At 37.9% G+C, this 13388-nt stretch overlaps 1 protein-coding gene across 2 annotated transcripts in view; it reads left to right on the forward strand.

Annotated features, from left to right (window-relative positions):
- The window catches only part of GABA-B-R3 (gamma-aminobutyric acid type B receptor subunit 3), a 91667-nt gene that overhangs the window by 58783 nt on the left and 19496 nt on the right, over window positions 1–13388 (forward strand). For both annotated transcript variants that reach the window (XM_090172471.1, XM_090172472.1), the window contains 5 exons: window positions 2809–2874; window positions 4379–4564; window positions 4934–5179; window positions 5253–5313; window positions 5385–5474. In XM_090172471.1, coding sequence (XP_090028597.1) covers window positions 2809–2874; window positions 4379–4564; window positions 4934–5179; window positions 5253–5313; window positions 5385–5474 — 649 coding nt within the window. The remainder of the gene's footprint in view (window positions 1–2808; window positions 2875–4378; window positions 4565–4933; window positions 5180–5252; window positions 5314–5384; window positions 5475–13388) is intronic.

Consider the following 13388-nt stretch of genomic DNA (forward strand, 5'->3'; position numbering starts at 1 on the left):
TTAATCTGACCTAACCTAATGCGACTTAATCTGACCTAACCTAATGCGACTTAATCTGACCTAACCTAATGCGACTTAATCTGACCTAAACTAATGCGACTTAATCTGACCTAACCTAATGCGACTTAATCTGACCTAACCTAATGCGACTTAATCTGACCTAACCTAATGCGACTTAATCTGACCTAACCTAATGCGACTTAATCTGACCTAACCTAATGCGACTTAATCTGACCTAACCTAATGCGACTTAATCTGACCTAACCTAATGCGACTTAATCTGACCTAACCTAATGCGACTTAATCTGACCTAACCTAATGCGACTTAATCTGACCTAACCTAATGCGACTTAATCTGACCTAACCTACTAAAACTTATTCCAACCTAGCCTAATATAGCGTAATCCAACTTAATTTAACCTAACCTAATTCCACCTAACCTAACCTAACCTAATCCAACTTAATTTAACCTACCCTAAGCCAACCTAACCTAATCCATCTTAATCTAACCTACCCTAAGCCAACCTAGCCTAAAACAACTTAATTTAACCTACCCTAAGTCAACCTAGCATAAGACAACTTAATTTAACCTACCCTAAGCCAACCTAGCCTAAAACAACTTAATTTAACCTACCCTAAACCAACCCAGGCTAACCGAAACCATCTTAACCCAAATCATCGTAACCCAACCTACCCTTTAGGTCCTTTTCAGACGGTGATAAATATCCCGGAGTAAACCCGGTTCAAAACTGAACTTTTTTTATTTAATGTGGTTTTAACGTGGTTTATAAGCCTCGTTTGTATAGGGTATTATACCCTATTAACTGAACCTACTCTAGCCCAATCTAGCCTAATCTAACGTAAACCAACCTAACCGAACCTTCCCTAACCTACCTAAACAACCTAAACCAATTATAGGAATACTCTTAAAGGGAATGTATTAGAATATCCCTTTATAAAATTAATTAAAATATGTTTAGGGAAATAATTAAACTTAAAATCTTGAATTGACAAAACCATTAATTCAAACACGAAATGACTAGCTAGGTGATTAAATTTGAGCTATGATACCAATTTCTTTTTTAAAATCGATTTGATGAACTGGAATATTTACAACACCATCCGGTCAAATGAAATTCTTAAAACTGGGACTATCAAGATTTTAAGATCTTAAAACTACACTGATTTGCCCAATATAACGTGAGTTAGTCAATGCAATTTATAATGCAATTCTTCACAACTATTGCCTGCTGGCTCGATATTCATAAAAGAACGTTCAGGCTCTGGTATCCGTCAAATTCCGATCTTCGGATAAATATATCGAAGTCCAACTTTCCGCAATTGATTGGTTTCGCCCGTTTGAGGCTTATCAGTATTGTACATGAATTCTGGATATATGTATAATGTACGGTATGTCAGGCCACTTGGTAAACCACCCATTGTTTGTGTGTAATTGGTTATCCAATATGGAACCTGATGTAATTTCTTCAACAGTCGTAATCTCCTTTCTATTTTCTCCATGAATTTAAATCCTACAACTCAATTCGAAGACCGCAAAAATAATAGATATCCAACAGCGCGGAAATTCTTCTTATAGGCGGTAGCCGTTGACAGACCTCATTCCAAAATCGCGACGCCGAAGATGGTTCTAAACAAATGTACAAGTTTGGAAACCTTCGCTCATCATAAAATGGAACGCGTTATTGATTGAAACCGGAGCCCGCAACCAGTCTAGTATACGTTATTATATATCTGTTGCCTAGTTCCGGATTTTAACAGTTCACTATAAATATCAGAGAGAACGAGGGGATAAATTATATCCGGTAAGCCCGTTTTAAGTTTATGATCCCTCGCCTCTCCTCGCCATATAATTTGAGGGCTAATCATTAAAGGGTTTATCTCTTCGGGAGGCCAGGCCAGTGGGGGGGGGGGGGGTCACTTCCGTATAATCGTCCTCAAATAAAAGAGCGGCCTCTTCCTCAGATTGAATCATTCAGCCGAATATCTCTCTCTGGCAAAAGGAGAGACTGCAGGTGTTCCTAGCTGCCACTGCCACCAGCACCTTGAAGAGTTTCTCCTCTGCAAACAAACTTTTCGTTTATTGAAGAAGAGACTCACTCCGCTTTAAAAGACCAACTAATGGTTCGGCAGACTTCGCTACACTATATTTCTTCGAGAGGAAATAAGTATTTTCAGCCCCTTAAGGATGGGTTTGTCCGTAAGACAACGGTGCTGAAAATACGCTCGCTCCGGGTTGAAAGTGAAGTTTGCTAGCGACTAACCGTCATTAGTCGTTGGTTTCATTCTTCTATCTTACGTTTAACCCGACTCAATCTATACGAATTAAGCTTATGATTAATACGAAATTAAGGTAATTGAAAAAGAACGACTTGACGTTCTGGTTTTCACATTTTTAATCTGTCGTAATTTTTTTGGGAAAACGCGGTGGCCCGTTCTCATTTTAACGTAATGCTTTCTCGGATCCTACGAATTATAATAATTTACGGCTTGTTTGAAATTTACCCCCGTCCGCTTTTGTCTGGCGCACTCGCGGTTACGGGTAATATTTGGTGTAATTACCGCGTTACAAAATAAGTTGCGCTTCGTACGCTTCGAGTGCTCCGCCCCTACATCCTCGCCTTACTTTCAATTTAACGAAATTATTAATGGCATGGAAAGATAAATTAAACCGCGTGAAGAATTACGCGCCGAAATATTTTCTCGTTAAATTTTTTCGTGCCATTAAAGGCTAATTAGTTTGTTCAATCTTCGTGTTTTAATATGCGCTTAATTTTTGTAATTTTCCAGGAGAAGGATTACCGGATCATAGTGGGATCATTTTCCAATTCTTTATTGAGAAAAATCTTTTGTCAGGTATTTTATATTTTCGTATCTCGAATTCCTTTTACAGCTCTCGGAGCCCTCTCAGTTCGCTCTGGTAATACAATCCGTGTAAGAAATACGACGCGGAAATCTTTTCTGAGAGCGTAAAAGGAATTCTCTCATATATACCAGACTTATTTTCGAAGGTTTCAATTTGAAGCCTATAATAGGATCTTTTTAAGGAGAGGGTTGCGCACCGGACTACCTCTGACGTATTCGTCACGAGCTTTTTTAGTGTGATCTTAGTGGAAATGGAGTATATAGAGGGGAAAATATCCCAGTGTGTCGTCGCGCCATCTAACGACTACTAGTCGAACTAATATGATTTTTATAGAAGACAGAATGAAGTCTGTATACTACGATATGCTATCTATTGAATCTTAACATTTTATTATGTATTTTCTGTTGAGGTATTAGAATATTATTACAAATAATTAAATCGATAGTAAAAATCGAATGAATGCGGGCTTGTTTTGAAGCCCAGGACGTTCTCTTTCCAAAAATGTCATTGTCGAAACAAATTTCCAAGCCTAAGTGTATTAACTTTGAGTCCGAAACTGACCTTTTTCGCTCCCCAAAATTCTGAAGTTTTCGGCGAATTTCTCTCCTACGTAGCACGAGCAATTTGGGGCAAATCAAAGCTGTAGTTTTATTCCTAAAATAGAAGGAACTGAAGTGGAGGGATTCTGTTTACTTGTAGAAGTTTTCAAACAAGAGGTTTTAATCATAATATTAGGCTTAGTATCGAAATAAAAAATATGTTTTTACCCGCGCGCGCTACGCGGCGCGCCCGACCCGACGTTTCATGAAGAATTTACAAGGAGCCTTCGGTTTCAAATCGTTTTTCTACTACATAGGCTTGTGTATGCCTATTTCAATTACTACTGCGTAGGACTTTTTCCTGAGTGTTAAATCAACCTGCTTTTAATCCCAGATGTAAAGAAATGTATTACAGACCATTAGCCAATGATACGCTTCGCATTTTCTGACGTCATGGGTGCCGATAAGAATTTTAGAAGTCTGGAAATTCGCCGAAAAACACGATTTCCACCATTTCGACTTCTTTTTATAATAACTCAAAGACCACTTAACCGATTTTGATAAAAGTTTCTGTACTTGCTATAAAATGTTTGCTCTTTCTAATGAATCATTAATTAGCCATAACTAAAATTTCGTGCAACCAACACTTTAAGAAAACCAAATTATTATATTCGTAACGTAAAAGAGCTTGATTTGTTTAGTGTGCAAGTAGAGAGGGCACTAAAAACCAATTAGGAATTTTCAAAGGCATTATTTGTTTTCGTTTCATCCCACGAACATTCTAGCAATAATATTGCGTTATTAATTGACAGTATTTCAACTACCTATTTTTTAAAATATTGTTTTCTTTTTGTAAACCTCGCGCTGTTTAGTTTTACTGAAGATTGTAGCCTTCAAATAATTTTTTATTGTATATAGACTAAAAAAATTAAATATATATTTGTTTCCGTTATAGGTGTACAAATTGGGTATGTACGGCAGTGATTACGTGTGGCTTCTCACGGAGCCCGAAGAGAAATGGTGGCGACACGGGAATGGCACAGGGTGCACTTCGGAGGAACTGAGTCAAGCCGCCGACGGATACTTCACCGTCTCCAGATACATCGGCAGTACCAGAAACATCACCTCCTTGTCTGGATTGGTGAGTCGCGATTGTTCCATATTTACTATAAAAAAAAATAGTCCACAGACAGTACCTCTAAGGGAACGAGAGCTCATTTTTAGACCCCTACCGGCTACCCGAGTTTATACGCTAACCCCACGAGGGAATATTAAGGGGAGATGCGAAGGTCATTGGAAGAGCTCGGAATTCCCCCCTCATTCGGGCCCAGCTCATCGCTGATTGAGATAGCGACGTGAATAGAGTGGGAGATTTCTCGTCCCCTTAGGGATATACACGCTCAACGACATCTATATGGCGAAGATTAAATAATACAGTATTTTTCGCTTGTTAGGTACTTTCTTCCAAAGTAGTGTATTGACTTTAGATTACATTAATTACAACCCTCAGACGCTCCAAGCTCTCAAGTCCAGAATGTCCTCGTTAAGCGCTCATTTCTCTCCGTTCGTGGGCCACGCCTACGATTCGGTTTGGGTGATCGGCCTCGTGTTGCGAGAGGCGTCCCGATTGTGGAGGCTGCAGTCTTGGCTCAAACCCCGCCTCCGCACCCGTTTGGAGTCGTTTAATTATACGCGTCAAGATATGGCCACGACATTCTCGACTATTATCGAAGATCTTCAGTTCGAAGGGGTTTCCGTAAGTAGATATTTATTGCCTCCTAATCAATCTCGTACCGTTTCGTTAACAATCGACTGAAACGTTTATATAGGGTCCCATATTGTTCCGCGGTACCGACAGAGTAGGAACTACGGCTTTCTACCAAAATCAAAGTAAATGAAATTGCAATCGCATTTTTATCGTTTTATTGGAAACTCACGGATAGCGCTTTTTTATGACGCAGAAGGAACGCTCAAAAGAATCGCTCTTTTCTACCCGCAAAACTCTCAACTAGACTTTCATTGTTCTTCCTGCTTATCCGTGTACTGGAAAGGTAAATTTTCATTACATTTCTTGGCGCAATTGTTCTCGGGGACATATCGGGTAAGGATATTTGCGGTCGCTTCCTTCATTAAGCTGTTGAAAAGTTTGACGGTCCCGAATCTTATAGTTATTTGACTTTATAGTTTTCGCGGGGTAGGTACATTTGTTCGAATTTCAATCGTCTGAACGGTGGAACAAATGTTCGAATTTCATTCGTCCGAACCGCTGAAATAACAAATGTTTCAATTGTTCGAATTGGTAGCATCACTTGTCCAAATTCTGTCGCTAAATTAGTATTTCTTATTGCTGTTTTTTTGTGGATATTCTAGGTTAGGTTAGGTTAGGTTCACGTTAATGTTACTATTTTCTTATATTAACAATATTAAAAAAAAAACAACCAATTCCTAATGTTCGAAAAAACGGACAAACGATGATTATTCGAACAAATGAAATTCGCCAGTAAAGTTAACATAAATTGAACGACTAAATCACCAACAAAGGTTGTGATAAATTTTTCGGGCAAATGAAATACGTTTTCGGACATACGATCCTGTTTTTCGGCATTCGGACATTTGTACCACCGCGCCGTTCGGACGAATGAAATTCGAACAAATGTACCCAAATCGTTTTCGCAGTTCATTTTATCGGCTTCTTATTGATCAATTTACATCGCCTAAAACGCAGCTAGACATAAAATGTGATGGTGCACACTTTTCGAATCGGAACCGAGTCTCCAAACCTAAAAGGTTACGAGATACATTTTTAATGACCTTGAAGACACAGTCCAAGGTCATCGATATTGCCCAATGATCACTTGCGCGAGCTAGACGACCTGAAAATCTGAAATTCATACCAAAAACATTTTGAATTATTAGCCTAGATCATTTTTAGTGGACACCCTGAATGACTATGGAAGTTCCTGCGTATTATGAGATACTTAACACGTCTTATTATATCTATGTTAGTTGTAATTAGTAACTAGTGATTAAATACATACAAATGGTTAGTAGGGCTTTTTGTGCACTATATACACTTATAATCTAGGTGATATTAGGAAGTTGGCTCGCGTGGCATGCAAGGCTTGCCACCACCCTCCTACGCATTGTAACCCGGCCACCTGAATTAAAGGCTTCAAAAGTCGCTTGATGACTTAGGCCTAAGGTGATGCCTTGAGTATTAGCCTAGCTGATTATTATTATTATTATTATTATTATTATCATTATTATTATTATTATTATTATTATTATTATTATTATTATTATTATTATTATTATTATTATTATTGTTATTAAGTAGCGTTTGGTACATAACTCTTCAACATTTGGAGTTAAAAGGTAAAGTGATAAGTAAATAACAGGCCCTCACGAACACAATTTGGGAAGTACGCAACCCCCAAGTCGATTATTTGCTAATTTCAGTACCTTTGCCGATTTTCACCTAGAAATTGATAAAAAATTATATTGACGCTTAGCCCTGAACCCCCAAGTTTTTAATTGCAACAAAAAATGGAATTTTAAAAAAGTCTTTGGCCAATTACCTGCACTCCACAGGCCACGCATGCGCTATTGTAATATTTGAATTATCACTATATTTAATATTACAACCCTCTATATCCAAGTATTTAATTTGCGCTGTTTGTCTGCTAGCGTACACTCACTATCGCTACAGACTTTGTTAATTAATTAACAATTAAATATCTAAATAAATAATCCACTTAATATATCGATTGAGTTTGGAATGTACTATCGTCATGTAGGTTACCTTGGATACATACTAGCCGTAAACCTAATCTCTCAACAACTGAAAACTATCAAGATAATGTTAGATGGCATAATTATGTAGTATTCACCTCTTCAACTTATAGGCTTAAAACTAAGGGAAAATGATAATCAACCGATAGGAAAACAATTTTTCAGAATCTCGATATTGAGTCATACTACCAAGTTCCAGCACCATTGATGTATTATACCACCAATACCACCAAGAAAACACCAAGACGTTTCAGCGAAGGAGTCAGGATGAAACTGGCGACCCCAAATCTTAAACCAAAAGCCCCTTACTAGGACTAGCGGGCCCATGAAAGTGAAATTGGGTCGCAGCTCCGTGGGATTTTCCCCACCTGCCTACCTGGCTCATCCTCCTGCTCATTTACATTATCCCACCTCTTGTCTTCGAGTTCCCGCCTTAGTCTATAAAAGTATCAAACTTTACGTAAGACCCCAACAATTTTAGGGATGACCTCAGGAACAAAGAACAAAACCATTGGAGGGAGCGGCCATTATTGAAACTCTTTGGGGGAGACAGATGTAATAGAGGTTATATTCCCTTTAAACTTCCATCTTGGTCTAATCTATAATTATTGGTAAATTGACATTTTTTTCGAGAAAGACAGTCACTTTGATATACAGATTGTCCACTAAAATACAAAAAATTATAAATAACTGAAAAACGTTTTCTTTTTAAATTTAAAATTTCTATGGAACATTCCTCGTGCAAGGGGACATTTACTAGTGTAAAATTGAATGACCTGGAACCATGTCTTCAAAGTCTTTCAAAACTATCTCGAGGACCGTTAGGTTTACGGATTTGGTTCCCATTAGAAAGTTTTTGGTCGCCATATTATTAGTTCAAATAACTTTGATTTGACCAAATTTGACCAATCAGAAGCCGAGAAACTGAAGGTGAGCAACAACTTTCTAATTGAAACCAATTCCGTAAACCCAACGTATCTCGAGATAGTTTTTGAATGACCTTGAAGACATGGTTCAAGGTCATGAAATTTTACACTATTAAATGTCTTCTTGCACGAGGAATGTTCCATAGAAATTTTGAAATTTAAAAAAAAAACGTTTTTCAGTTATTTATAATTTTTTGTTTTTTTAGTGGACAGCCTGTATAAGCCAAAGTATGAACTATTGATAAAATAAGACGAGAGTTAAAATAATCGAAATAAAACCAAACCAAACCGCGGTTTACAGAGTAATTACTATTAGAGTAGATACGTCATATTTTCGTAACAGAAGAAAACAAGATGTCACGGACATTTAAGTACACACAATCCCCCCCCCCCCCCCCGATGTATTAACTATATTTTAAATATGAAATTGATATTTGAACAAATTGAAATTGATTTCCAAACAAACCGCATTTTTCGAGTTACCTGGTTTTTGGAACTAAGGTAGTGAAACTCGAACGAGTTTTTTGGAGTTAGATGGCGCCTGTATCACACGAGTCGGTTGGGTCCCGCGAATTGGGCAGAAATATCACTTAAAATTAAAATTTGTTAACGAAATCGAAATCGTTGTTCAAAAATTATCAGTACCAACTAAAAATATAATTTACAAAGTCGGTCTTAATTTAAAAAAAGTAAACATTTGCATTTGAAGTCTAAAATCGATATAAATTAAATCGCCAACAATTACTAAAATAAGTAAATGCACCACTTCCGAGGCCCTGATCTCACGAATGTTAACAATGCCGGCGGGGGAATGATATTTGCAATCGATGGACGTATCACGCGTCTTTGTACCTATAACGTACCGCGAGAAATCGTGCCAAACTGCCAACACCATACGTGAAACTAATACGCACAAATCCCCCAGGATTGTGTGTCACAAATGCTTTTCCAAGCGATAGCTGAAAATCCTAAGCCTATTTTTATTCATTTCCACAGACACGGCGGTTGTCAAATCTTTTGAACTATTTACAATTTATTGTTAATTACTTGGAAAATAATTACCCTATCCAATGCTTCTTTATTTAAGTCTTTTTTTGTGACCCAAATAAGTTTTTCAAAAACTTTTTCTGACAATTTTGTCGGCACGCGGTGTAAGAAAATCGTTTCTTCTATTGGTCACTGTTGAAAATTTAATGTTAACGGTGCAGGAAAATAGAAAACGAGGGAAGTGTCAAGCGCAAAGCGAACAAAATTTGTCGCATTAGGGCCCGGTGAAAACTAAGCTTTATTGTGTAAGAAACGAGTTGCCCGCTCGTAAAACAAAGGAAACACCTAATGGTAAAATAAATATATCTTGGAGGAATCGAGTACCAGTAATGACCACTATTTTTTTCATTCTCCTTCGATTTTAGTTTCACGTCGAAATATACTTTTTCAAGTGTAACTATTGCTATGACCGAAATGTCGTTAGACGTTCTTCGTGGAAATGGCGGGGTAACTAACATTCGGGCTCAAGGCTGGAGCTTTAATAGAACCCTCCCGGACATTGCTCTAGCTTTATTTCGGGTCCCCTACCTTTCAACAAGTCCCTGGACCCTAGGCTTAGGCCTACTCAGCCTATTTGTTAATCCGCCACTGCCTGGTGACGCTCCTGGTGACGTAGTCATTATTTGCGTGGCTTCAGTGGCGTAGCTAGAAAAATTGGACTCCAATGATAAATGGAAAAATGCAAACACTACACTTAAATGCCACTGACAGTTCACTCGTCGTTGAGGACGGCTGAGCTTATTGGCCGCTATAAATGCACGGCATTGAGTCCATTGGCCTAATTACGCCACTGCATAGCTTTTATAATTCGAAACCACTTATATATGTGAAATATACCTGTCACCGCAAGTTCCATCAGTTACATGTAATTAGTCGCAAATTGGCGGCTTTAACTATTGACCCTCATTTGCAATTTCGGAAAACGTTTAAGTACGGTGGAAGGACGCTGACCGCGTATACCATTGCTTGTTACTAATGCTCTTTTCTCCAACGTTTTAAGTCTTTACCCGCCCCCGGGCCAAGGCTTAGTGAGAAATCTAATTTTTCCTAAGCAGCTACTTTCGTGTTTTATAAGCCGTCACTCTAGCTTTTAAGATACAACTTTCGGGGTTATTATGTTGGTAGAAAAGTAAGTGTTTACGGTCTCTTACACCTTTTCCCACCTGGAAAGTGTTAAGCGTATTTTATACGCTGTGTTTTATCTAGTTTAAGATATCGCCATTCAGATTTTGCTATTGAAGTATAGCTTATTTTTTCTTGCAAAGATGAAATAAGCATGTGGTATTCCGCTCCCAACTAAATGCAACACACTCCATTGTGAAACTAGCAATAAGACTGGAACCTCTGGTTTTGTTTTTCTGGAACCTAACCTTTTTTCCTTTTTCTTCGAGTATAGTAAAAGCCAGTTTGTATTTGATATAATTGTTTTGCAAGAGAACAAGAGAATTATAAATAAAATTTAAAATTATGGCATTCGAACTTAAGTTTATTTGTTTTGGTGCTGTTTAAACTTAAAGATTGGGAAGTCTTATGAAATGAAACGTATCTGCTAAAAAAATTATATACGAGGTGCTGAGAAGCCCTTTGAGTTTCGATTTCAAATCTGTTATTTAACCTAGATGGCGTCATTTAGAACTTTTGGCGATAAGATAATTAATTCTGATTTATTACAAATGTTGTGTTATATGTATAAATATATTTTTAATATTAAATTTAAATTTGAACAAATTTTCAATCATCGTGTGCATTAACTTAATAAACGTACTTTAATAATCAAAGATTATTTTGTCGAAAACGAGCGTTTTCTTAACCACCATGTATATTAAAAACCATATCTTAATCACCCTGTCGTTTGACAAAACTAAGCATTCATAACCAAAGAGTAATTTTAACTCATAGAAAAATCCATGACTACGCATTATTATTCAAGGTCAGAATTAAAATATTTGGAGACAGATGGCGCTTGTATTATGAATCTTGAATTGGTGTGAAATTCAAATATCACAATAGTGCGCACGTGGGTTGTAAGGATCCGCGAATTAGCACCAGCACTAACTAAAAATATAATTTTTAACGAAATTGAATTTAATTTAAGAAAGGTAAGTAGATTCCAATCCGAAAATCGCCAAAATTCACTTAAATGGTCAAATGACTCACTTGTACGTCCACGATTACCAAAATTCAGAATAGTCCACCTGTACATGATTTTCTCTATCGATTGGCATATCTTTGATCCTTCTAGACTCTGACAATTCGGCGCGAGAATCGGAGGCATTGGCGGCTACACTGTACGTTAAACTAGTACACACATGTAAAAAACAACTTTTAAAACTAGTGATGATTCACTTAGAAAAATTTGGAATTAAAAGAAACAGAAATTAATATTCTTCGGCAATTTTATAGATATTTTAAACTTTCTACATTTCAGACTGTTGGTGCCTTGTGCAAAGTCTTCGGGTATTTAAGAAATGGCCTCTTATGGCGTTACCCCTGTAAAAGGAGAAGTTTACGAAACTTATATCACACTAACATTTCATTCGACCCAATTAGCGTAAAGGATAATAGACCAAATAAATAGACATTTTGTCTTCAGTGCACTCAATTAGCCAACTGTCTCTAGCAATCAAGTTCGGCGCTCGTTCAAACGAATGGGCCTCAATACGACTACGTAACTATAAAAAATGTGAATCCTTGCTCCGAAATCGATAGGAGATCAGCGCGCTTTACCACGTTTGCATTATACAAGTTTAAATCCTCCCTGAGCCTATTCTCCGCTAAATATTTTAATTATAAGTTATATAGGAAAATGAAAGCAATTTATTTTAAGAATATAGAAAATCCTATTACTGGAAAAGTAAGATAGTAATTGATTTATTCTTTTTTAAAGAAAATCCTTTTCAATCTCAATATCTAGCTCAATCTTTCTAACAACACACTCAATCCAAAGTTATTAAAAAACCGGGGGGGGGGGGTAAAAGATAGAAAGATTTTTTCTACCCCCAAAGGGAAAGCTCGAATCCTCCCCTCTACCGAAGCGGGAGAAAAAACGAGAGACGGGCCGAGTGAATCCTCTTTGCAGAGCTAAGTAGCGTAAAATAAGGGATCCATCCAGATTAATTTTTAAAATTTTTCATCGGCTGTTGAAAATTTCACTCTTGAAATGTTTCATTAAAACTTTCTTGAAATTCGCTACGACAATAGGATAAAAACTTTTTCATTCCCCATTTCCCTACTGCTTAATCTAACATTTTGTAAATACAAAAAGGACTTGGAAAGTTTCCTTACTTTTCCAGTCAGAGGGGGAGGCGATACGAGCGCCTCTGGAGGGTTATCTGTCATCTAAACTTATCCACGCTCGGTATCCTCGCTCAGAGACGTTCCGTACTTTTCTTTCCGATGTTAAGCCAGTTAAGTTCGCGTTGGTTTCGGGTGGGCGTGCGCCCCTCGGAACGCCGATGACGGGGGAGGGGATATCGACCGCCGCTAGACCACAACAGATGGCGCTCTGATGAAACCCAAAGTTACCGTTATTGTTTTTCTTTTCTCTCGCTTCTTTTGGCGAACGAGCTCTCTCTCTCTCGTCAGAGGTGCCTTTTTCCCTTCTTCCTCCCACCAGCACATCGTATGTTTGGATTATAGTATTGGGTTTTCATAAATGCGGTCGAAAATTGGGATTCGGGGGCGGTAAAGGAGCCACTAAAAAGCCCCAAATTGCCTTTATGTGTTTTACGACAGTGGAAAGTTGAAATCATTGAATTTCTTCGAGGCTATCGGGGAAAACTTCGCCCGCCTCAATCTCGGCGCGCTGGCTATGGTGACGATGATGGACGCCAGGATGTGTCTAATGGACGGAGCGTTTCAGCCCACGTTAATCTCACTTGAGTAAAAATCGTGTTTAAATAGAATACACGGAAATTACATAGGTGTCCACGCAATTTTATTATTGGCGTTAAGGTGGGTAGTAATAATAATAATAATAATAATCCACTAGGCTAATACCTAAGGTACCACCTCCGTCCCAAGTCAGTTTGCGACTTTCAATGCCTTGAATTTTGGTGGCCGGGTTACGATGCCTAGGGGGGTGGTGTAAAGACTTTCATGCCACGCGAGCTAACAGCTAGGGCTCGGCGTTCGGATAGGAAATTTTCCGTTCATTTCTTTTATATCCATATCCAAAAATTATCCGTTTAAAACGTATTT

This window comes from Leiobunum rupestre, chromosome 4 (genome assembly GCF_980474605.1).
Source record: "Leiobunum rupestre chromosome 4, qqLeiRupe1.1.hap1, whole genome shotgun sequence".
In the NCBI taxonomy this organism is placed as follows: Eukaryota; Metazoa; Arthropoda; class Arachnida; order Opiliones; family Sclerosomatidae; genus Leiobunum; species Leiobunum rupestre.